At 36.2% G+C, this 26,609-nt stretch overlaps 2 protein-coding genes across 2 annotated transcripts; one reads left to right on the top strand and one right to left on the bottom strand.

The window, feature by feature from the left end:
• Window positions 1-888: 888 nt before the first annotated feature.
• Window positions 889-11,897, bottom strand: abcg2b (ATP-binding cassette, sub-family G (WHITE), member 2b). The gene is made up of 15 exons (XM_065254268.1): window positions 11,721-11,897; window positions 9,994-10,053; window positions 9,798-9,915; window positions 9,444-9,599; window positions 9,098-9,255; window positions 8,815-8,966; window positions 7,076-7,159; window positions 6,845-6,987; window positions 6,449-6,600; window positions 6,179-6,268; window positions 5,410-5,534; window positions 5,127-5,281; window positions 4,961-5,050; window positions 4,768-4,811; window positions 889-1,036 (listed from the first exon to the last, which is right to left on the bottom strand). The coding sequence occupies exons 1-15, from the start codon at window positions 11,891-11,893 to the stop codon at window positions 889-891; spliced, it is 1,848 nt and encodes a 615-aa protein (XP_065110340.1). The 5' UTR covers window positions 11,894-11,897.
• A 3,095-nt stretch (window positions 11,898-14,992) lies between these two features.
• Window positions 14,993-23,047, top strand: hapstr1b (HUWE1 associated protein modifying stress responses b). The gene is made up of 4 exons (XM_065254269.2): window positions 14,993-15,381; window positions 16,515-16,595; window positions 20,277-20,552; window positions 21,871-23,047. The coding sequence occupies exons 1-4, from the start codon at window positions 15,186-15,188 to the stop codon at window positions 22,110-22,112; spliced, it is 795 nt and encodes a 264-aa protein (XP_065110341.1). The 5' UTR covers window positions 14,993-15,185; the 3' UTR covers window positions 22,113-23,047.
• Window positions 23,048-26,609: the final 3,562 nt, after the last annotated feature.

Genomic DNA, 26,609 nt, shown 5'->3' with positions numbered 1-26,609 from the left:
TTGGTTAGACTTAGATCAGTGCTGCCACCTAGTGGTTAGAACACACAGGTGTAAATACAGCATATCAGACTTTACCTACACGATTATTGTGGTCAAAATAAATCCTGATCAATATTATTGGGATAGCCACTGAACTGTTCTTTAAACATAAATAAACAATACTATGAGGAAAATATATCTTTTATTTGGTTAATTTGGTTTTATTCTGGGTTTTGGCAATTAATAATATTATTTATAATATTATTGTATATGTGTAGTACTGACATGATTTTTTTAATGAATATCAGGGTTAATGCCAATATCAGTATACTGTGAAAACCCTATTTTTGGAGAACACAGATTTTCATTATCGTGACCAAAACATATAGATTTAAAAAAAAAATTGTATTAAAAATATTTACAATTTACATAGAAGAGCATTTTGTTAAATACAACAAACTCTATTATGAAAATAATGTGGTGGTACCATATAAATTAAATTATTTTATTCAAGTAAAAAATATACATTTGCATTACTTAATCAACATAAATACTATTTTGTTTGTGGCGCAAAATCATTCAATGCCCATGAAGAGTTATACACATAACATTATGTAATAAACTGGACACTGGGGCTAGTTGTCACATGGGTCATATCTATATCTAAGTAAGGGATAGGTTTTAAGTCAAAAGTCTGATGCACAAGTGCCTGTTTATTATTATTATTTTTTAGTTTGTATAGTTTCATACAAGTAGTTTATCAAATATCATTTCCACAGCAGTGTTAGGGTTAAAATAAATATTACAATGTAATATTTATTGTTAAAATATGTTAAACTTTATGTTAAAATTTTACAATGTACAGTGTAATAAATATACAACAAAAATGCACAATTACAATTAAAAATGCTATTTCCAGCGGTTAATTCTACGTAGCTGTACGTATGCCAACGTCATACATATGAGTATAATGCCCAGCAGAGCCACCTGATTTTGCCAGAAGCCCCATGTGCTGTAATCGATTCCCTGAGATTCGAGATACATCTCTCCTGTCATTCTGATGATGAGAAAAAGAGAGACAGACAGTGTGACTTGAATTTCAATTTATATCAAGAGTTAAATTATTACCATTTGTCAGTGGTGTTTGCCAAAACAAGCATCACTTTAAATATGTCTCAGGAATAATCAAGGGCAGTCATTTGTTGTAAACCCTTAAATGTGAGATATTGTCATTAATCTTACTATGATGAATAATCGAGGTGCCATATTATTTTCTAAGCATTTATTTTAATGGTCCTGCTGTGTCATCTTTAAAGGTGCCATAGAAAGTAAAACTGTATTTACCTAGGCATAGATGAATAATAAGAGTTCAGTACATGGTAATTACATATTGTGAGCCTCAAACACGATTGTTTCCTCCTTCTTTCAAAAGACTGCTGGAAAACAGACCAATCTCAACATAACACCAACTGTTACGTTACAGTCGAGATGTATGACCCAACATTAAAATACATATAAAATTTATTACAATGTTGTTACAATGCTAAAAACAAAGTTGTGACTGCTAAGTTAGCGCTATATGCTAGTTAATACTATATGCTAGCGTTTAGACCAGGGGTCTCCAACGTGGTCCCCTCAATTGCCAGAGCAGACCTCAACATTATTATTCATGACCCTTTCAAATAAGGTAATAATAGACCGTTTCATTCTAAGGGCAAATCCTATGGTTGTGAATGGACATGTAAAACCCTCTTTGGATATTTTTGGCACTTAAAGGCGGGGTGAATGATCTCTGAAAGCCAATGTTGACATTTGAAAATGCTTAAACAAACACGCCCCTACCCCAATAGAATCTGGACCTTCTTTTGATAGACCCACCCCACACATATGCAACCAGGCAACGATGTGGGTTAGTAGACACGCCCCTTATTGCTGATTGGCTACAAGTGTGTTCTGGTAGTCGGCCCAACTCCATTTCCAAAGTGTTTTTCAATGGAAATCACGCACCTCACCTTTAATAAAGTCACACACCTTCTATGTAGATATCAGAGAACAATTGTACATATTATTTTAATGCATTCTTTGGCACCTTTAATATAAATAAATAATGTAATTTAATGACAAAATGTGTAATGCTCTCTTATTTGTAAGTCGCTTTGGAATAAATATAAATGTCATAAAAGCTATACTGCCCTACAAAGCCAAAGCGCAGTAACTACGCATTTGGTCAAAATTGAATTAAGGGTTGAAATGGGCTTTGTAAGATCTGTTGTGTCTTGTGACAAAGTCTCCTGGTTCAATTTTGTCCCATTTCAGAGAAACGTTTGTGCCAAAATTGCAGTAACATGTTTGACTGGCTGGTGTAAAAAACTTTAAGGGCGTTTTTCTGTTTCAGTTGTTGCGTAGTTACTGCACTTAGCCTTTGTAGGGCAGTATACATTAATAATACCATGGGAAAATAAGTCAAAAATGGTCCCTGGGTGTCACTAGTGCTCTTTAAAATGGTCCTTAAATACCATTTAGGTACAGATATGCATACATTTGGTACCTCTGAGGCACTTATATGAACTCTTTAGGTATAAAACAGCTAGGGAACATTTTTGTCTGACAGTGTAATAATTCCTACGGAAAATTTTCAAAATAATTTGGATAAAATATTGGATGTTTCGTCAGTACAGGGGCGCCGTAAGGGGGGGAAAAGTTAGGACGATTCTAAGGGCCCATGAACTTTTGAGGGCCCCAGCCAAGGACTGTGCCGCAAACGCAACCCCCTTAAGCTGAGCCCTCTTAGCTCCGCCCCGTCTTTACTCTCTGCGTGTTAGCGCCGTCTTCAATCCACGGTCTCACAGTGCGCGTGAACTTCACAAGAGAGCAAGGTGTGTGTATTTACTGCTATTTGCTATGATATCTGCATATGTGCACTTCCTTACTATAAATGCAGTTTACACAATGTGACGCTGAAGCAATACAATGCAGTTTTCTTTCCACTGTAAAGTCTTCGCTCTGTCCACCTCAGTTTAAAAATAAACAAGGTGATTTACGTTCCCTGTTTTATGTTATGATTCTAACGCGAAGTCAGCCCTTATAAGCTGTTTTAATCAACGTAGCCCGTATTAATTAACATAAACTAGAAATGCGATCGGTTACACACTGTTTTGTTTTGTAACGCAATATGCCAAGGAAGGATTTTTATGCAGTCGTAAATCGAGTTGATTGTGATAAAAATGAAATGCAACTAAGGCTAAACTAGTCCAGTTATGTGTATTAAAGCTTCTCACCTTGCAACAGGTTTAAGAAATCAATGGAAATCTGTCGTAATCTGTTATAGTTGTTCATTTTAGAGCCCCGTTGATTAATAAACAGTCTGAAGACTCATTTAATAACAGTAAAGCTGTTTTCTCAAGTTCACAGTTTCAATGATCTGTTGTTATTTTTGCTTTAATGAAGCTGCTGGTGTGTGAAACTTGTTCTTTACCTTATAAATAATGCTAATAATTATAATACAAGCTTTGGTCAAGCATTGTTGACCCAGTCTTATTTGAGGCAGAATGTAAATGTATAGAAAAGATGCATTGTTGTTGTTCGCCATTTTTAAATGTTACAATGTTATTGGTGTGTGTAACAGCTCAAGTATACAGTATGTCACTGAGACTGCCTGTGAAAATCAGACTAAAGTCTCAAATCTTATTGTTAGATAAAAAGCATCACAGTTTAATTTCAAGCATTAATTTCACTATGATTTCAATCGCTGACATGACATTACTCAGTCAATATTAAAGATATCAAGTTTATATTTTCACAAAATGTTCTTTACATTATGTAGGATGAATTTACGTGGAAAACAGTAAATCACAAAGAAATACTTCAGCTGGGTTTTCACAGGCATGGTCACATTTATCTTTAATCTTTAAGAACATTGCATTTTCTCTGAATATTCGATTAATGTAATGTATTTTTCAATTAAATTTATATTGCACAATAAATTATCTTAGCTGCAGACATTGTAGGTGTCTATAAATACTGATAATTGTGGTCATAACAATAGCAAAATAAATAGTTCTGTATTATTAAATTACAGACAAAGATTTTGAATAGCTACAGTAGGTTGGATTGTATGTTTGGTGCGAAATGGGTTTGGTGGGGGCCTGACCCCTATTCTTTCATAGGGCCCAAAATTGCTAGCGGCGCCCCTGCGTCAGTAGGACATATTAACATGCCCAATGCAAAACAAAAATGTTATGCACTGTAAAAAAGATCTGTTCAACTTAAACCTGGCTGTTACCTGGTTGCCTTAAAATCTTTAGTTAATTTAACTTGAAAAATATTAGCTAAGCATTTGTAATATTTCATTCTACAGCTAGAGGTCATTATATCTTAAGTTACAGACACTGTGAACTTATATTGAACTATCATTAAACAATAATCTCACCTTTATCCTACTTTCTGTTTTTATAGGTGTAAAGGGCATCTGCTTTTTTCAGAAAAATAGACAGTAGATGATGGTGTGGAGGGGGTGGGACTCGAATTGGGACTTGCAAAGCAACTTTAAACCTGCATTTCTTGGCTATAAGCAATGGTTTGCTTGTCTATGCATGGTCTCTATTTTATCTGTGCCAGGTCTTTGTTACTCTTTGCCGTACGTAAATAAATTTGTGGTTTTTAATTTGTATTTGTGATTATTTACGTATTCATATTGTTCTGTAACTGAATCCAACCTCTGCCTTATCATCAGAAACATTACAAAACCAGTTGTTACATAAGCCTCTTATGGTTGTATAATCAACTTACGTAGCATTGAAGACCAGCCCTTTCATTTCATTTATAGTCACAGCCTACAAAAAAACAGCACACTATTATAATCAGCACTGCTGATATGAACTGATATGAATTTAAAGTGCACATAAACAACAAATTACATCTTGTCGAAAGCAAGTATGTTGTATTTTGTTCCTCTTTATAATACCAGTTTGGTTGTTCTTACATTTAGCCCGTATTTAAAGATACTGGCCCACTGGAGCCAGGACAACCAGCTGAGCATGGAGTTGAGGTTCACGAGGAACCCGCCGAAAACCTGCAATATAGAAAAAGATAGTTAAGCAGAGGAATACTTTACATAAAGACTTCAGAGGAGATGTTTATAATCTAACCATCATGAAGATAAAAGGAATGGCGATGAGAGCGTTGGCCATGGCGAACGAGTTCACGCTGGCACTGACCAGAAACGCCAAACTGACTCCTGCCAGGCTGACCAAAGACAAGGTCAATGCAAAGCACAGGAACGCTGTAAATGCCGGCTTCAACCCTGTTTACATACACACACACACACAGATACAGAACATGCACTTACTATAGTTGGGAAGGTTAGGATGTCCTATGAGTCAATAGATATGCATTCAAGATTTGTTTAACTACTGTTCAAAATGTTCTCACCCATCATATAATATGCAATGGAAGCGAAGGCGAGAAGTGGTATGATGCGATTTGGTAACAAATCCACAAACACCTTAGACAGGAAATACACAGATGTCCGGTAATATCCTCCAGAGTTCTCGTGTCTTGAACACACACACAAAAACCCACAATATAATTTGTAAAATTAAAAGGATGGGATCTTCTTTTATACATACAGAATGGACACTTGATACACAAAATCTTTTATTATAATCATAAATGAAGAGTTTTGTTGCAAAACGAGATAAATCCGTTTTTTAACATTTTTGTCAATACATGTTTATTATTATGTTATCATGTTATTATTTTGTTTTATGGTGTTACTTAGCTGTATTTTAAGTTATAAATGTTTAAATCCAACTGCAGTTGAATTGATATTAATTGGAATGCACAACCAAAAAACAAGATTTCTGAAAAATTTAAAAACGAAGTTATCTCGTTTTGCAATGAAACTCTTTAAATATTTTGTATAGAAAGTATCATAAATGAATCTGTAATTATGCACTGGAAAAAGGTTGCTGTAAATTTTACAGTAACTACTGCCAGTTATGCCAGTAAGTTACTGTAAAATCATATACTGTAATTTCACTTTATTTTTTAACTTACAGTACCATTGCTGTATATTCATTAACATTACAAGAAAACCTACTGTATTTTCTTCTGTATTTTCTACTGTATATTCTCCTATTTCTGAAATTAAATATTACACATAAATATATTTAATTCTAATTTATAATAATATACTCACACAAAGATCTTTCTTTCATTGATGAAGAGCTCCACCGCTGATAGGTTGCCAAACACCATATTGATGATGAGGAAGAAGAAAGCTCCGATCCTACAAACACACACACACAGTAATACAAAAACATTGCCCATTTCACAAATGCATTTACCTTCAAAATAGCCTAATTCTTTTCACATGAATGTATGCGGTGAATGTAAAGCTACACAACCTTAATTGTAAGTGATGGATAAACAAATGGATGGATGGATGGATGTATAGATATGTCAGTACCTGTTTTGTATGGCTTCAGGAAGAGTTTTGGGCATTTGGTAGTAGATGAGGCCGATCAAAATAGCAAAGATAATGTTCAGACCAAATTGAGCATACGAGGTCTGAGGATTCCTGATAATGTTCAGTGCTGTCCTCCAACACACCACCTTCATCTAAACACAAAAACACACATGCCATGTTAACAAAATCCCACACACAAATATACTGCACACAAAAGACAAAAAACATCCAACAGACATAGTTTATGGATATAATCTGCAATTCACCCATAACTGACCTGATAACAGCTGCGTGACTAAGTTGAACAGCGGGTCAATTTAACATTACAAATTAACCATTTACTAGCATGCACAGGGAACCACACATGATTGAAAACTGTTTGCTTATGGCACGCACCTGGTAAAAAAAAGGTGTGACATAGGATGGTGCCTTTTTGTTGGTTTCAAATGAGGAACCCGATGGGCCGGTAATACATTTCAATTCCTCTACGACGGCATCACAGAACTGAGATTCTCTGTACTGCTCAGCCAACGACTTCTCTAAAGAAGAGATCAAACAGTATCATCGCCCATATCGCATCAACTGTTTTATGTAAGCCTCGGTTTAAAGATCACTGGTTTGTTTTACCTGTTGGCGTGGACAGAAAAGTTTCCCCGTTTGTTATGTCCAGAAAAAAATCTGCAGGATTGTTGAAAGCCTCACATGTGTAACCTTAACAACAAAAAAGTATTTCAATTATTTGCCATTAGTCATTTTAGTTGTCTATTGTCTAAGATGACAATAATTGATATTGGAGTATTTACTGTACACATTCTTTACAGACAGACCAACCGACAGACAGACAGGCAGATGGATAGACAGGCAGACAGATGAACAGACAAACAGATAGACAGGTAGATGAACAGGCAGACAGATAGATGGATAGATAGATAAATAAATAGACAGACAAAGACAGGCAGGCAAACAGATAGATAAACGGACAGACAGGCAGATGGATAGACAGACAGACATGTAGATGGATAGACAAACAGACAGGTAGATGGATAGATAGACAGACGGATAGATAAATAGATAGACAGATGGAAAAAAGGATAGACAGAAAGACAGACAGACAGATCAACAGGTAGATGAACAAACAGACAGGCAGATGGGTAGACAGGTAGACAGACAGGCAGATGGGTAGACAGGTAGACAGACAGGCAGATGGGTAGACAGGTAGACAGACAAATAGATAGATAGATAGATAGATAGATAGATAGATAGATAGATAGATAGATAGATAGATAGATAGATAGATAGATAGATAGATAGATAGATAGATAGATGGACAGATGGATAGATGGACAGACAGACATGCAGATGGATAGACAGATAGACAGGTTGATGAACAGAAAGACAGGTCGACATATAGATAGTATTTATCTAGACAGACAGACAGACAGACAGAAAGACAAACAGGCAGGCAGGCAGACAGATAGATAAACAAACGGGGAAGTGGATAGACAGACAGATAGACAGGCAGTCAGACAGACAGGTAGATGGATAGTCAGACAGACAGACACATAGACACGCAGACAGACAGACAGACAGATAGATAAACAAACAAACAAACGGGGAAGTGGATAGACAGACAGATAGACAGGCAGTCAGACAGACAGACAGGTAGATGGATGGTCAGACAGACAGACAGACAGACAGACAGACAGACAGACAGACAGACAGACAGACAGACAGACACATAGACACGCAGACAGACAGACAGACAGACAGACAGACAGACAGACAGACAGACAGACAGAAAGTAGATAGATAGATAGATAGATAGATAGATAGATAGATAGATAGATAGATAGATAGATAGATAGATAGATAGATAGATAGATAGATAGATAGATAAACAGATAGTTGGCAGATGGATAGTTAGACAGACAGATAGACATACAGACAGACAGACAGATAGATAAACAGACAGACAGGCAGGCAGATAGACAGGTAGATAAACAGAAAATAAACAGACAGACCGGCAGACAGGAAAATGGATAGACAGGGAGGCAGGCAGACAGACAGGTAGATAGATAGAGAAATAGACAGGTAGATGAACAGATAGACAGGCAGACAGATAGATAGATAAATAGATAGACAGACAGACAGGGAAGTGAATAGACAGACAGATAGACAGGCAGTCAGACAGACAGACAGGTAGATGGATAGGCAGACAGACAGACAGACACATAGACAGGCAGACAGACAGATAGACAGATAAACAGATAGACAGGCAGATTGAAAGTTAGACAGACAGACAGACAGACAATGATGGTTTATTGATTTTATTTTATTTGTAACCAATAACGTGGAACATATTGTACCCAGACTCTGAAAGTAGTCCATGGCTTTGCCAGCAGGGCCGGCATAAACCATCTCGCCTTTATGGAGGAGCGTCAGGTGATCAAACAGCTTGAAAATGGAATAACGTGGCTGGTGGATGGAGAAAATGATAGTTTTACCACCCCGTGACAACCTGAAGAAGTCAGAAGAGATGAAATCAAATTAGATCAGAATAAAAGTCACACATTCTTCTGGCTATGTAAAGGTTATGTAGGCACTATAGAATCAGTCAGAGGTGTAATTAAATCAGGCATGAGTTTGTACCTGTGCAATAGACCAATGATGCTGTTGGCTGTATTGGAGTCAAGGCCTGTGGTCGGCTCATCCAGGAACAGAAGAGTAGGAGATGTAATGAGCTCCATACCGATGCTACAACGCTTTCTTTCTCCTCCTGATACACCCCTTAAAAACTCTGTACCAATCTGGAGAAAAGGCAATATACAATACTGCAGTTTAAAGGTGCCATAGAATATTTAAAAAAAAAAAAAATTCTTTAAAAACTGATTAAATGTATATGTAGGAGAGGTAAATTTAAGTAAAACTGCAAATATATCTGAACACAAAAATGCGTTAATTAATCGTTATTAACCCAGTAGCATTTTTGACCAACCTTTGTGTCTGCGCAGTCCTCCAGCCCAAGCTCATGGATGATGCTCTCCACTTTCTTTTTCTTATCACCAGTGGAATACTGTTGCCTTGGCAACCGCAAATTTCCAGAGAATGAGAGATTCTCTCGCACAGTAAGCGTGCCCATCAGGATATCATCCTACAGACAAACAGACAACATTGTCTGACAGCAAAACATTTTTTTAAATGAAACCAAATAAATGCAACCTAGTAAATCTTTTGATTTGTAAACAACAACAACAAATTATAGTACACTTTGATCTGTCCTTTTAACATAGAGTGCCAAAACCCACATTTAACCTTAATGAAAGACTGCCAGAGAGCTCAGCATACTGACCTGCACAACATAGGCCGACATAAGCCGGAGTTCAGAGGTCACAACCTTGTTGTCAACCAGAACTTGACCTGAACGCAAACCACGTGGATCCTTTCTCCCAGAAATCACGTCCAACAACCTTCACAAGCAGATCAGTATTAGAAATTCTACTTCGATGCTGTTATATAGTTTTCAGGTAATTTTGTGGATGTCTTACGATGTTTTGCCGCTTCCTGTTGCTCCCATGATAGCGTTTAATCCCGTCTTCATGATGCCACTGACATTAGCAATTAAAGGAACAGATGTGTAAAGTAGTAAAGTATTTTTACTCAAGTATTTGTACTTTATCAGAGTGGTTTTCTTTGGCATACTTCTACTTCACTAGATTCCAATGCATTATATTGTACTTTTTACTCCACTACATTTAAATAAATACAAGCTGTTTCTTACTCTTAATACTTAAAGGTGCCATACAATGTAAAACTGTATTGACCTAGGCATAGATTAATAATAAGAGTTTTGTATAGGACATATTATGAGCCTCAAACACGATTGTTTCCTCCTTTTTATCTAAACCTTGTGCAAAGATTGCTGGAAAACCGACCAATCTCAACATAACACCGACTGTAACGTTACAGTCGAGATGTACACCCCAACATTAAATTGCATTTTAAATTAATTAAAATTTTGTTTCAATACCAAAAACTGCTTGTTAATGCTACATGCTAGCGTTTAGGCTAAAATTCTACTATTGGCATTAACGTTTTGCAGGTACATACTGAAAAAACACAAACTTACCCTCAGAAAAGTCCATTAATATTAAAGAAAAAGTAATTAACTAGATTTTTTATGTAATTAACTATTAAGTGAAATTTAATATGAAGTGGATTCAAAAGTTAAAAATTATTCAAAATGTACTTGTTTAAAAATGTTATTAATTAAAGTAAAAAGGAGTACTTTACACTTCTGAAAATAAATATTTAATAAAATAAATAAAACAATTTGGTCAGTATTTGAGAGTTGATAGTATTATGTGAACTTAAAAGGTTGTCAACCATGTAATTCAAATGAAATATGACTCATACCTTTAAAAGTGTGAGAACAAAAATTCCAGTCAATGTTATATATACAATTCATATTAAATTACATATAAATATATATGTTATGTGTGTATAAAATTGATAATCATATACACACATAATTTACCATATTTTACCACATTTATTTACCATATGTGACCCTGGACCACAAAGTCATAAGGGTATTTTTTTATTATTTAGATTTATTCATCCTCTGAAAGCTGAATAAATAAGTTTCCATTGGATAAGACAATATTTTGTTGAGATACAACTATTTAAAAATCTGGACTCTAAGGGTTCAAAAAAATCTAAATATTGAGAAAAATCACCTTTAAAGTCCTTAACAACACATAATGATATATACATTTTTATATATTTATGGTAGGAAATGTACCAAATATCTTCATGGAACATGATCTTCACTTGATATATTTATATATATTTTCGACATAAAATTAATAAATTTGAACCATGTATTTTTGGCTATTGCTACACTTTTGTGACTGGTTTTGTGGTCCAGGGTCACATATGATCAAAAACATTGTCAGGGTCATTGAAATATCATTAAACAATTGTTTATATTGCTTGTGTTCTTAAAAGCATAACTTATACCCAACCACTATAAATAAGAAAGCGATTGCTGCATGCAATTCAAATAAGCAAATATAAAGTAACAACTAATCCTGGAGATGTACCAATTTAACACTTCTTTCCTTATTTGTAAACACAAGCTTTTTGTTATCCCTTGATTCCAATAATCCATTCAAATCTAGTTAAAAACTAAAACAACATAGTTTTACCATCTTGTCCAAACACTCCAAAACCAATACCTGAACCAGAGTAAGCTTTCTGAACAAATGTATACCTGACATTTTTTAGGATGTCTTTCTCAGGTCCTCTCTTACGGCAAAGTCCACGGCTTTCTCTAACACAATAGTGAATGTTCTGGAATGTCAAAGTTGGACCAGGTACCTCTACATGCACCATTTTATCCCCATTCTCCCCAGATGAGAACATTTTCATCTGACATACGTCCATGGAGAGACTGAGACAGAAGAAAGCACAGAAAAAATGATAACGAAAATGACAAACTCCCAGGTAGAATGTATATTCAGAAGTATATAGATGCCCCTCCCTTTCAGGGCCTTTTCAAGCCGTTAATTATCCGACGAGTTATATCACTGTATGACCTTACCAAAGTCCTTCTGAGTATTTTGCATGGTCAGATGCTATGTAACACACGCTGCTATTGTATGTAACACCTTCACTAAGGTAAGAACATATAAGGGCAGTTTCAAATACTAGGATAAGATCTTAGTTACATTAGGATATTTAAGTAGTTTTTACAAACATACAAAAAAACATTACTGGCATGCATTTTGAGAAAAAACAATAGCACTGATATATTTTCAGTTAAAACAGCTCAAGTTAGGACTAGATTTAAGCATACTGAAACAGACTGAAAAAGTTAATTTCGATAAAGCCCAAAGTTTTGCATGTATGAAATATTTCATACTGAGTAATTTTTGTGTTTTCCTCTTCAGATGCTAGCTTGTTTATGCATACTTAAGGGATTCAAGAAAGTTTGGGGGTTGTTGTTGGGTCTTTTTGCGTTATTCCACAATATAGTTTGATTTATTTATTAATATTAATATTTAATAATAAAACTTTTGTAGCAATAATAATATAACTGTTATACTAAGAATAACTTAGAATACATAACACTATCAAATTTTGAATATGTTACCTATGATAGTAATATTGATAACTTTAAATAGCATACACTGCATATACAGTAAAGTATCCATCTATATTGACATCTGGTGCAACTGAGGGCAGGTAGTCTGACAAAGGGAGTAAACAACAAGTATATTTAATTCAAGCATAACTCAACCAGTTATCTAACAAGAAATTCAAAACTCTGCCATCTAGTGGAAATCATGGCACATCTCATGTCATTGCCAACATGGGTTGAGCTGAACTTTATATTGATTCTACAAAATTCTCTTTATTTATTTATTTATTTAAGTTTATTTGTATAGGGACAGATACAATAAACATAGACAAACTGGAGATACAGTCCTCAAATGCATGTCCCATATTGCTTGTAGCTGAAACTAATTTGCAGCACTTGTCCCTTTAAAGCAAAAGGCACTGAAAACTTTGAAAAATCTGTACTTTATTTAATATTTTATTGTAAATTCCCCCTAGCATACTTTGTATTTGTATTGTTACTGTCAAGTTTTTTTTATTGATGTTTGTGGTAAATTTAATTCAATAAAAAAGAAAAAAAAACATGGGTTGAGCTTCTATTAATTCATCTATAAAATAAATTAACAAGTATTGCAAGACATCCTCTTAAGCAATCTTTTAAACTATGCAGGATGGGTTAAATGTCTATTTATTGAATATAATTTCATATATAAAGATGGCATGTTATACACTAAAAGTATATATTTTAATATTATCAGTAAATATTAAACTGATAGTTCACCAAAAACTGAAAATTGGATTGAAATTATATACTATATGCTTCCTGGTTAGCTACAAATATTTACATTTTACACAGGTAGAACAGAATTTAAGGGTGGTAAATGATGACGCATTCATTTTTGGGGGAACTATCCCTAATAATAATGAATAAAACTTGAAATATTTTTCCTGCATCCTGTTTGCAGTGATTGACTAGTCACAACAACATTATGACTGGCTGTTAAAACATCTTAATATGTTTTTTGTTTTTTTTTTGGTCACTGATGTTATGAAATAAAGAATATAAATGAATCAATGTACAGTGTGTATAATTAATTCAATTGAAGAATAATTGTATGATGTTTTAATAAGATGAATGATCTTACACATTGTGAAAATATGTTGTATATCACATTAAAATAAAGCCATCAAGTTAAAGGGGCCATGGCACAAGACTTTTTTAAGATGTCAAATAAATATTTGGTGTCCCCAGAAACATATGTGAAGTTTTAGCTCAAAATACAATATAAATAATTTATTATAGCATTTTAAAATTGCCACTTTGTAGGTGTGTGCAAAAATGTGCCGTTTTGGGTGCGTCCTTTAAAATGCAAATGAGCGGATTAAGTGCAAACACTGATCACAATGATGGTGGTTTGTTGCAATTGAAACTCAATTGTGCTTTGAATTACTTTCTCTCTCTCTCTTTTTCTCTGCACTAAATGGCTGTGATTTGATTGGATAGTGCAGATTAAGGGGTGGTACTATTATAATAAGAGCTCCTTATGACATCATAAGGAGAGACAAATTTCAACAACCTATTTTTTCATGTGCTTGTAGAGAATGGTTTACCAAAAATTAAAGTACTGGGTTGATCTTTTTCACATTTTCTAGGTTGATAGAAGCACTGGGGACCTAATAGCACCTAAACATGGAAAAAGTCCGATTTTCATGCCATGGCCCCTTTATAGTCTATACATTTTTCACTAAATTAGTTTAGCTCCTATAACATCCGTAGCCTTAATTTAATTTCCACCATGGATTATAGTAGATGCATTAAAAGTTATATTAAAGCTTAAATGTATTTAAAGCAAGTAAAAAAATATGTTGATAGCTCTCTAAACACATACTTCTGGTCTATATGCACAGTTTATGTGTATTCTAATTCACAATTATTAGTCACCAACATAAAAGTAACATGTAATGGGCTAATAACAACCATTTCTGTAATGGTTTCTATTGTTATTTTCTGCTGAACTACTGCGGTTGAAAGGTGTTTATAAAATTCTGACGCCCCCTGTAGGCTACTGAAAGTAATCACAACAGGCTGTAAAAAACAAATTCAGTACTCTTTGTTCAAGTGACGCCTACTTTAATGAATCGAAGTAACCGGAAAACACTATGTAAAAGGTTTCATCGCACGAACAGCGGTTTATTATGGACTTGCGCAATCCAGCATTCCTAGTGTGCTTCACGGTCAAGTATTTGGTGTGGCACTTCACATCCACATAGGCGTGGTCTGCATTCATTGTCGCCCCATGACAGATGACATACAGTTGACACATCTAATAAACAGTCGAGCTTGTGTCGCCAAGGCACGCCCCGCACTCCAACGGCCAATGAGAGTCGAGTATAACTCAAAAAGGCGGGGCATGAGGGCAGTCAACGTTAAGTTGTTTTCATCGACTGTGTGGCGTCGCAGGTCGCGGAGAAGTGCACGGTTCGCTATGCAGACGTAAACTAACAGCTGTCGATGAGGCCGCCGCCGACAAACGACCACGGTCGGGTTTAATCGTCACGGAGAACTTAAAGAAGCACTTTGCAACGTTATAGCAGCCGTTTTAGCTTTTTTGCGGCCATGGAGGAGAAGAAGGAGGAGGGGGAAGCGGAGATCCAGGAACACGGACCCGAGCACTGGTTCTCCAAATGGGAGCGGCAGTGCCTAGCGGAGGCCGAGCAGGAGGAACCGAGCGAGGAGGAAACCGAGCAGAGCCAACAAAAACTCTGGCATCTCTTCCAAAATTCCGCCACAGCCGTCGCCCAATTGTATAAAGGTGTGAAATATATAACAGTTAATGGTGCGTCGCTATAGCGAGCTAACCAGCTAATTGTGACATACTGGCAAACAAAGGACACTAACTCGTATGCCAAACGGTTAATCAGCGCAATTTAGTTTAACATAACTGTGTTAAGACGATAAGGAAGTGTTTTGTAACAAAACACGTTTAGTGTTCATTTTGTTTGTTTTTTTCTATTTTTTTGTTGTTTTGAAGGTCGGTGGCGTTTACGAGATTAGCATCGATGCTAGGTGTCTGTGAAGTGACAATACTGGCGGATCAGTCCGCTTTATGTGGCGATAAAGTACAAAATATCACATTTTCTTATTCACTGTCCTTAATAATACGTCTTATGGCGTATCTAAACACTTTTGGTGATATTTGGTTGTTTGGTTAAGCTTTCCCCGGCAGGTTGTCTGTCGGCAAAACAAAATGGCGAAGCGCAGGGAGGAGTTCGTCTCATGAAAATAACTCTCTTTATTCCCTAAAGCCTCATTGTTTTAAAGTCTCGTGCCATGCGTGACTATAAACAACAATTTAGATACCGTAGGTTTAATAGACGTTTAAAACATGACGTTTTTAAAAAACAATAATGGGATGCGAAACAAAATGGCGAGCGAAGGCAGGATTAGCAAGCTAAGTTTAAAGACTTGAGTTATTGTGTCAGCGCTGTACACTTAACAGTGCTTTTATATTGTGTGTTTGTCATAAACTACACATAAAATGTAATAAAGTTGACGTAAATTATGAGTATTACAATGATTTATAGAAGTTGGTGCAATCAGATAAACGAAAGGTAGTCAACAAAATGGCGTAGTCTTCTAGCAACATATCAAATATAGACGTCGTGTCTAATTTATGACTGTGACTCAAAACTTGTGTGCTGTCTATATAAGTAGCATTTCTGGGCATCATGGACTCGTAGACAAAATCTTAAAAGCAAGCTTGTGATGTCTATAAGTGCTTTATAGGATGACAGCTCACTGGGTTTTGATACAAACTGTGTAGGGTTGTAAAGATACCTAAAACTTGAAGCTGAAAGTTCAGATCTTTGTTATGAACGTGTTTTGGACGGGATATGACGTGTGTCTAAATGTAATGTAAACATTTCCTTTGCTTTCTGTTCACAGATAGAGTATGTCAACAACAGGGGCTTTCCTTGTGGGTTCCCTTTCAAAATGCTGCAACTGCCGTTACTAACCTATACAAAGGTAAGTTATTGTTGTATGTCTTGAAAACCTTTGTGTTTAATCTGAGTTTCTCCCTTTGTTTTGACTCAAAGCATGACCATGTGAGGGTGATGGTAAACATTTGTATGTCAAGGTTTTGTGGTATTTATCCTTGCAATACGCCATTTTCTGTTCACCAGGAATTTATAGGAAAGTTGAGAGCCATTAGCCTGCAGATTTACGCTAAACTTTTTCAATATTTATTAAAAAGTTAGGTTGATATGATGGCTTTCCATTACCAGAAAGTATATTTTCTTCTCACGATAAAGAGGCGGTCACACTACACTTCCATTCATTCGCACACGAATGCGTGAGGCTAAAAACGCAAGCTCACGAGAAGATATTTCGCTGAGTACTAAACTTCAAGTCTGGTGAACTCTGACCTGCGAATTTGTCTCACATGGAGATGTGACCAGTAGAAAACTGATTCTTCACAGTGAGATCTTTTTACTAAAAAATCAAAGATGGATGGAGCCAAATAACTTACATTGTCTAGCTTATGAAAGCTTAGGAAGAGGCAATGAAATCCGGACACGAAGGCAGCTCCAGGAAATGCATTCGGACAGACTTCACAGGCAGCAAAATGGAGCACCTTTGGAGTGCGTTTGTGATAACTAATCCCCTAATTGAAAACTACAATAATAATTTCTCGTATTGTAAAAAAAAGTGTAAAAAATGAAAATTTAACTAGTTACACTAAATTTGTGCTCCAGCTGCTTCGTTAGCCGCCATTTTATTTTTTTCAAACTCAACCAGGCCCGACCAATCACATTCTCTGTGCATGCCCATGCATAGAATTGTGGGACAAAGACCATGAAGGTATCTCAGGAAGTAGGAAGTAAACAAACTTTGTATTCGGAAGTGTCGTCATGCCTGGAAATGAGCTTCCCGCCCATATTCGCATTAATATCTGAAAAATATTTGCATGCGGAAAATCATGAAGATGGATGTTTTACATGTATCGCAGCCACTGCGAAAGCCATTATTTTAATCGAAGCAGACGCATCCAAGCGTTATGGGAAAGGAAAGCCCCTAAAACTTGGGAGTGGCCATGTATGAGGCGTTTAAGTGTATGGTTTCTCATCTTTGGCGAGTAATCAGGTTCCTGACCTGTGAATGTGAAAAAAATACTTTTCAGTTTCCACTGCAGTGTTGTGATATGCCTTTATTTTAATTTGAAAAAGCACCTCAAGCATAATTTTTTGCGATACTGGTATATGGTTTTTGAGAAGTTGACGAATTTTTCAAATTGCAATTTCAGTTATGTAATGGAAAAGCAACTATTGTGATTTCGGCTAACTTTTTTTTCTACAGACATCTAGTATCAGCAAAATACAGCAAAACGGTATTCAGTAGCTTGTTCACAAGTTAAAAACATGTTGGACAATGGGCTTCAGCCACTTTTCATATTTCTATCGATTTCTTTCCGTTTGCAGCACTGCAGTTCAGTTGTAGCATTGTGTTAGCAACACAAACGTCTTGAGTTTAAGCCCCAGGGAAAATGCATACTGACAAAAAATGTATAGCTTGAATGCAATAAAAGTCGTTTCGGATAGAAGTGTCTGCTAGATGCATAAATGTAATGTAATGTAAATGATGGATATAGTTCTGATGTTGAACATAGGAACTGCAGCGGTTGCTGGTGTTAATGCAAAATAATGAATGGAGAAATGTTTGGTGTGTCATGGGTGATTTGTCTTGTTATTAGAAGCTGTCAAAAACAGGGAGGTGTTTACTGGACGTGACTGCTTGTGTATTGACTGTTTTGGTATTTTTTCATCTTCAGCTTATATAAGCAAGTTTGACAGGATGTGGTGACACTGGTGAGTGGTGTTTGTTATCCCCCGATAGGGACTTGCGTGTTGGATACATGCAGCTCGAGTATGTTTCATTCTGTCCCCAGATGATGATCAACTTTCTAGTTGATTCATCTCTTCCTCACAGATAACAGCACCGCCGACATGTCCTTGAGGTCTCTAGTACGTTATTTATATTATGTTCTCGGCGAGATGTTTTAGTACCAGACTGTTTAGTTAGTACCTGCCTGTTAGTAATTGGGTTGTGAATTTCCCCGGTGAAGTACAGATCCTTATATTCAAACAGAGTGGGGACAGACCAGAAATACAAGCTTTTTTTATAGAAATGTTGTACGCTTGATGAAAGTTCAAGTTTGGTGAATTCAAATGCCAAGCTATTCGTTTATCGCTGTGTCCGTAAAAAGTTAGCATTCACGCAGACTAGTGTGACTGTGGCTTTATTTAAGTAACACTTAAGCTGTGTTGTGTAGGGCTGGACCAAAAAATTCGAATATTCGAATATTCGTTCCGTGGGTTGACATTCGATTTTCAGTTTTGAGATTCGAATATATATATATATATAAATATTTTTCAGCGTTAATGCAGAGCTTTTGCCAAGCAGGAAGTGCGCTTCACGCTCCCGCTCTGTAGGTGGCGCAGAGAGACCAACATCCATAGTCAACAGCCATCAAACAGCACCAGTGGAAGAGATCGCCTCGAACGAGAGATCGCCTCTGCTTTGGCATTCACGCTAATAGTGTTGTAAATAACGTTCAGTTTCTTGCAAAAACTGATTGATTTGCTTCACAAGACGTCAATATGTCACACAGAGTTATGGGGGATTACTTTTGTATTGGATATATATGCTTTAGCTCTTAAAGTGTGCGGATCGGTTGACTTGCATGACGGAGCACTGGGGTTTCTGCAAAATATCTTCTTTATTGTTCTGCTGATGAAAAAAAACATATTGATGGTGTAAGTGTTATAAATAAACTTGATTTTGAAAGTATGCTACCGTTTTATTACAGTTTGTTGAACTTCGTTCATTTATTTTCGTTGTTTTATTTAAATAGCCTACCCTACGTTGTCAGTAATTACTGTGCTGCTAATTTCTGATACGGGAATGTTTATTTGTTAAAAAAATGTTAGGCTACCTTATTAAAAGTATTGCTTTGTGTTTTGTTTCACTAATGCTGTTCTCGCAGGACGCGTGACAGGCACGCCGCTTCCAGCTTGCGCTGTTCTGTAGTATTTTTAAAGTTTATTTCTTAAAGTTTATTCTTAACGTGTCACATGTCCATATTGCACGAAAAAAAGGCACTACACTCCCTTGAGTCCGCAGCAACACATCCGCCACATAATAAAACTGTGGATAAACAGACACACACACACAGATTCCTGCCTTTATTAAAGAGAAAAATATGTTCAGCCCCTCCTTCCGAAGCTTCGAATATTCGATTTTATTTCTACTAGAGCTTCGAAGCTCAAAAAATGGTATTCGGAACAGCCCTAGTGTTGTGAAGTTTTATTTATAACCAGGAATATTTAGGACACGAGTTAATCAATGCCAATGTCTATTATGATGATATTATAGCTTTTTCATGATTACCAACTTGAAGAATTTCTCTGTAGTAAGTCCCTGCTTTTACGCTTCATAGCTTTTTATCTTCTTGATTGTGTCATTTGCATATTTACATTATTTAAAGCTTGATGGCGGGATAATAATTAATGGCAGCTTTTGAGTTTAGAAATTGTCATGTGAGACCTTCGGCACGAAACGCAGTGGCATTGATAAAGATCTGTAGTGTATGGGCACAAATTATGTCTCACCTGCAAAGAAACGCTCACACATGTTTCTGTCTTACAGAGAGCGTTGATGCCCATCAGCGCAGTTACGAGCTGGGTATCCAGATTGGTCATCAGCGACGAAACAAAGACGTCCTGGCATGGGTGAAGAAAAGGAGGCGGACGATTCGACGCGAGGATCTCATCAGCTTCCTTTGTGGTAAAGCCCCACCACCACGTAGCTCCAGAGCTCCTCCAAGACTTACAGTGGTGTCGCCAAGCCGACCCGCTTCCTCCGAGACGAGTTCATCTGTAGAAACTGATCTGCAGCCCTTCAGGGAGGCCATTGCTCTTCATGGTGAGTGTAGTCCGTTGCTGTCGTTCTGTAAGATGCAAATGTTTGTACTAATAAGTATGATAGTATTTAATATGAAGTGCTTGCTTGCTTTGAGCTACTTTATATTTCATGTACTACCACAAAATGATGTCACTGAGAGTACAGAACTGGAACAGACCCTTTCTCTACATGATGAATTGTCTAGAGGTATTAGCAATTAGGGGTGCACGGGACAAAAACTCAGGGTTAGTTGTAACACGGACTGTTTACATTGTTGCAAAAGGTTGAGCCCTCAAATTGTTGGAAATGTATAATGTTTTTCCAGAGAGTTATTGATGAACGAGTGTTTTGGTGGCATGTAAGTAAATTTTTTCATCATATGTTTTTTTGTTTTGTTTCTAAGTCGGGTTTTTAAGATACCAAATCCAATCCTATGTCATATTAATTAGTGTCTTGCTGACTAAAACATAGCATAGTTAGTTTTGAAATATATCTGCAGCCCAACTTTTTTGGTGGGCTTGGAAATATTTTGACCCAGCAGGGTTAATTGTAACGCTGTGTTACAACTAACCCCTAAGCACTTACGATACGTAAACCCCTAATGTTAGCGTTCTCCTTGCCGTTGTTTTAAATAGGCTACACACAAATGATTGCTGGCTGCCAAGAAAATAAATGTGCCTGTCTTATCAAAAATCGTGTGTCGAATTTATTTTTGTTCATATCTTTAATATTGATCGAATAAGGTCACGTCAAAGATTGAAATCATAATAAAATGAATGGCTTAAATCAGATTTTGATGCTCATTTTCTCAGAATTTGATTTTGAAACTGTAGTATGGTTATTACAGACTGGGTCACATATAAAAAAAAATTTTTTATTGCTTTTTCTCACATATTTAGACATTTGTATCCATTTATAATTGAACTGTTGTTAGAAAAGGGCTGGATGAATAAATACAATGTGGATATCTGTCTATTACAGACAGATATATAAACAATATCCACTTCAAGTATATAGACAAAATAGTGTTGAAATATTTGCCTGCAAACTTAATTTTTTGCAAGTGTTACAACTAATCCCCTGCCTGTTACAATGAACCCCACCTATGTGATAAGTTGTAACGTTTGCACTTCTGTCACGTTTGGTGTAATTGTCCAAGAATGGTAAGTACTAGAAACAAACTTCAAATGTTCATTTGTAGCAGAGATGTGTGTAAAATTATAATAAATCAAACTCAAATTTTTTTTGAATGATTGAGCCAAAAAGCGTTAGGTTGTGCCCCGCTCTCCCCTAATACTTGAATCATTTATACAATGTCTTTGTTTCTGCGCATTTAAAGGTCTAAGCGGTGCAATGGCAAGTATCAGCATGCGCTCCGGAGCCCCTGGTTCACCTACACACCTGAGCGCCGGCTCTGCTCCTGGCCGTCGCAGAAACGGCCTTCACGATGTGGACCTCAACACTTTCATTGCCGAGGAGATGGCGCTCCACCTCGACAACGGAACTCGGAAACGAAGCTCCGCCCAGTGCAATGACGTCATAACAGACTCGCCCACTCACAAACGCAATAGGATGATCTGAGCTCTTAAGAAAAGTGAAATGCAACTGCGAAATGAGAAAACGCCACTCCTCACTCATCCTCGCATCTTTATTCAGACCAGGAAATGAAAGCAACCAATAACAGTGCTCACACCACAGCCCAGCACATTCTCCGATTTCGTCACAAGAGCCCAGTGAGGTCGTCAGTGGGAGGCGGTGCTCAGTGCAGAGGCCTAAGTGCCCTTCCATAGGATTCTGTCAACAAACACACGACACCGTTCACTATATTGTTGTGTGAGTTGACTGTTTGTGTGTGTGTGTGTGTGTGTGCGTGTAAGGTTTGTGTTAAAGGCCGAACTGACACAGTTGAACGCAGGAACAAGAAAAGAAACATCTTTGTGTGCATGTTCGCAATATAATGAGCTACATTTGTTCGATTGTGCGTGTATGTAGGAGACTGACATGTGTGTATGTGACTGATGCGTGCAAGGGTGCAAATGGTCAGTTTTGTGTTGGTGTGTCTGCGTGTGGTACCTGCCTCTTCCTCCAGCATCTGTCACTGCCCGAGCTCTCCGTTACCACACACAGCGGCTTCAAAGCAACAAGTTTTATTTTTAAATATTATTGACAATGTTATTCATGATTTTCTTTTGCCTTCTCTTAATTCTGCTCAAGTAGCAGGCACAAGTGCTGCAATAGCCGTACGTCTGCTGTCATGCACATCTTATTTTTCTTCAGTACTTGCTTCAATGTCTCAGCATTCTTCCTGAGCATCTCTCTCTCTTTTGTTCATTTTTCCTGTTTCGACACACTTTCCCCAGCACCTTTGTCTCCAGTGTAACATTATGTAATGTAAATACCTGTAGGTGCTGACATAGACTTGTGGTACATATTGTAAAAAAAGCTGTGCAGAGACCATTGAATTGTTAATGTACAATAATGATTCTTGCATTAAAGAAATCAAGCTTTTAACTACATCTTTTTCTGCCATCTTATGTCATTGCACATTGTTCACTTTTATGGCCAATTATCTATTTTTTTTTTTTCTCTGTAAAATGGGATTAAGATGGCAGTATGCTGAACACACACAATGTTGTGTTGAATGTACAATCTGTTACTGTTTAATGGACAGCCTGTCAACAACAGCTGTTAATAACAATGATTTTAAAATGGCTGCCATCACTTGTGTTCAGCTTTTATTTAGCATTTAATGAAAGTATCTGCAGAAGTAAAAAAGCACTTAAACTTGACTAGAAGCTATGTTTTACAACAATAAATGAGTTAAGCTAGAGAGAGATGAACAATATGTGGCAGTTTCCTGAATGGGGCTCATCCTAGTCCTAGCTACTATAGTTTAAAAACGCATATCTTAACACATTTCTGTGCCATTGGTTTGGCTCTCTGAGACAAAACAATGGCACAGACATATGTTAAGATATACCTTAAAAAACATTACTGGTGTCTCAAGATGCACACCAGTAATTTTTTTTTTTAAGGTATGTTTGTAAAAACTAATTTGAATGTCCTAATATAACTCTGGCTTAGTCGTGAATTAAACTAAACCCTGTCCGGGAAACTGCCTCATAAGTGTTTAAACAAAGGAGAGTTTAAGGGTTACAGAAGTGAATGCAGGTTCATCATGCAAAACTGGTAGAAAAACAAAATTTTTCTAGTTCTTGTTTAATTATGCATGCAAGTTTAATAAGCTTATATTAATAGTCTAATTCAATGAATATATCTAAAAATCATATAACAGGACTTTTAAAGAAAACTGAGTGGCCTGCACACATTTTCTTGATAAGAAAGAAGCCAGTGTTCATCTTTAAATTAAATTAAATTTGCTTGATAACAAGGCAAAAACAAAAAAAAAAACTTTAAAAAAAAATACATTTTTGGAAGAGCATACACATATTTAATACTAACCCTTGGTTTCACAGACAAGGCTTAAAGGAAAACACCACCGTTTTTTTATATTTTACTATGTTCTTAAATCAACTTAGACAAATTAAACCATACCTATCTTTTTTCAATGCGTGCAATTAATCTTTGTACAGCGTGTCGTGAATGTGTTAGCATTTAGCCTAGCCCCATTCATTCCTTAGGATCCAAACAGGGATGAATTCAGAAGCCACCAAACACTTCCATGTTTTCCCTATTTAAAGACATTTAATTTCTGTAAATTCCCTATTTAAAGATTTACAAGGGTAAGTATGGTGGCACAAAATAAAACCGGGCGATATTGTATGGCGGAAGAGCACTTAGTTTGCAGCACTTAGATCTCGGGCGCAGTAATCGCAGCCATGTTTTATTTTGTGCCACCGTACTTACTCGTGTAACTCTTTAAATAGGGAAAACATGGAAGTGTTTAGTGGCTTCCAAATTGATCCCTGTTTGGATCCTACATAATGAACGGGGCTAGGCTAAATGCTAACACATTCACGACGCGCTGTACAATAATTAAGTGCACGCATGGAAAACAGATAGGTATGTGTTAATTTGTCTAAGTTGAGGTAAGAACATAGTAAAATATTTAAAAAACGGTGATGTTTTCCTTTAATGCTAGTCCTTAACTAAGACACATATTTAGCTGTCTCTACTGAAAATAACTTGCACTGACAGATCTTAAAATAAGCCAGTGCCATTGATTTGTCTTGGGATCAACACAGCAATGTCTTTTTCTAAGGCATAATTATTAAAGATGCTTAAACATCTTAGTTTAACTGAGGCCTAGTCCTAGCCTTTTCTGTGAAACAGGCCTAAATCTTTTGTTGAAGCAAAACATTTTGCCATTTAATCACATCATCTATCATTCGATGCTAGTTAAATTCTGTAAAGTCGTCTAGAAGAGTTCAATTGGTTCAGTTCAACTGATCCTTTGCGGAAGTTTGATTGACAGGCGACCTGACCAATGACGCGATTTATTATTTTGTCCGACATTCAAACTACAGAGTAGAGTTAAAGGGGACCTATTGTGATACTTTTTTAAAGATGTAAAATAAATATTGGTGTCCCCAGAAAACATATGTGAAGTTTTGGCTCAAAATAGCCAACAGATAATTTAACATATTAAAATGGCCTCTCTGTAGGTGTGAGCAAAAATGTGCCGTTCCCTTTTGATGCAAATGAGCTGATGAAATGCAATGAAATGGTGGTTTGTTGAAATTGAAACTCAATTATTTTTTTTCTCTATGGCCGTTTCTCAATCTGAAGGCTGCAGCCTCCGGAGGTCGTATTTGTAGGCTGCATACGTCATCAAGTCTTATTTCAGAAAATTAACAATTATAAAGTTGACTATTATTCTTAGTTAATCATAAATTGTTATAATATACTTATGACTTGCGAATGTAATGCTCAGTTAACTTAAATAAACCAGGCTTGATGACGTACGAAGCCTGCATAGGCTACCTCTGCAGGCTGCACAACAGGAGCGAAATGACCTAATTTTTCCCATGCTTGCAGGGAATGGTTTACCAAAACTAAGTTGACTTACTGAGTTGTTCTTTTTCACGTTTTCTAGGTTGAAAAAGCCTGTAGTCCTACCCTGTGACTTGTAGGAATAGCTGCAATTTATTTATTTATTCAAATTACGCTCACATCCTGAATAATCTCTCAAATGCAAATCGCAGATCTTCCAATTTTCCAAAAATGTGTCACTATTGTATTTACCCAGGGAGTGCGCAAATTGACGATGAGACTGAGAGCCCCATGGATGATATTGTAGTTTATGAAGGGGCGGGGTTTTGCGAAAGGTCAATGATTCTTTCTGATTCGCCGGCTGATTTCAAAGAATGCTAGGGACAGGACAAAAACATTTTTTTTTATAGTTTATTTGGTAACCCCAGGTTTAAGAGCATGAAGTAAAACTAATACACATCTGCCAAACAACATGGTTACACGTTTACTATGTAGTAAAACTTTAGTTAATTTTCCGAAAAGATAATTTCAGAGACTGCAGAAACTATACTAAGTTACTATACAGTTGGTTTTTCCGAATTATCATTTGGATTTAAACGTAATTTAAAGAAAATACTCTTTGACAAAACACCAGTATTTAAAAATGAGTTTTTAAACAATGTTCTACCCACCTTTAATTTCCTCTGTACGTCTGAATCCGATTTTTTTATTAATTTGATTTGATTTATTTCAGACAGACAACACAGTTTAGCTAACAACACATATTTACATCAGTCTGAAACAGGTGTAGGCTGAAGCCCTTGCTTTTAAAACATCTCAAATTTTAACAAATAAAAAAAGTATTGCCTTACAATATAAGGTTGTCAAACAAATATAAATAGATATAAACATTAATTTTGCCTATGTAATACAGTTGCACAATCCAAAATACAACAGAAGCAGCTTGTTCATTTATTACTCTTTAAATAGTTTCATATAGTTGCAATGCATTACTTTTAAAATAATTTATTTAATTTACTAAGTGTCCCACATTTTTTTAATTCCTCATGACAGCTGTTCCATAGGTTTACACCTTTAACTGAAAGACAATAGTTTTTTGAATTAGTCCTCACTTGTTTCTTTTTA

This window comes from Paramisgurnus dabryanus, chromosome 4 (genome assembly GCF_030506205.2).
Source record: "Paramisgurnus dabryanus chromosome 4, PD_genome_1.1, whole genome shotgun sequence".
Taxonomy (NCBI): domain Eukaryota; kingdom Metazoa; phylum Chordata; class Actinopteri; order Cypriniformes; family Cobitidae; genus Paramisgurnus; species Paramisgurnus dabryanus.
This window is presented reverse-complemented; position numbering and strand designations above follow the sequence as displayed.

Excerpts from the sequence above, each read along its gene's own strand:
- hapstr1b (XM_065254269.2), top strand. The coding sequence starts at position 15,186 with ATGGAGGAGAAGAAGGAGGAGGGGGAAGCGGAGATCCAGGAACACGGA. Across the intron at positions 15,382-16,514 it reads CGTCGCCCAATTGTATAAAG|ATAGAGTATGTCAACAACAG; the intron begins GTGTGAAATATA and ends TTCTGTTCACAG. Across the intron at positions 20,553-21,870 it reads GGAGGCCATTGCTCTTCATG|GTCTAAGCGGTGCAATGGCA; the intron begins GTGAGTGTAGTC and ends GCGCATTTAAAG.
- abcg2b (XM_065254268.1), bottom strand. The coding sequence starts at position 11,893 with ATGGACGTATGTCAGATGAAAATGTTCTCATCTGGGGAGAATGGGGAT. Across the intron at positions 9,256-9,443 it reads AGGACTGCGCAGACACAAAG|ATTGGTACAGAGTTTTTAAG; the intron begins GTTGGTCAAAAA and ends CCTTTTCTCCAG. Across the intron at positions 5,535-6,178 it reads AATGAAAGAAAGATCTTTGT|ACACGAGAACTCTGGAGGAT; the intron begins GTGAGTATATTA and ends TGTGTGTTCAAG.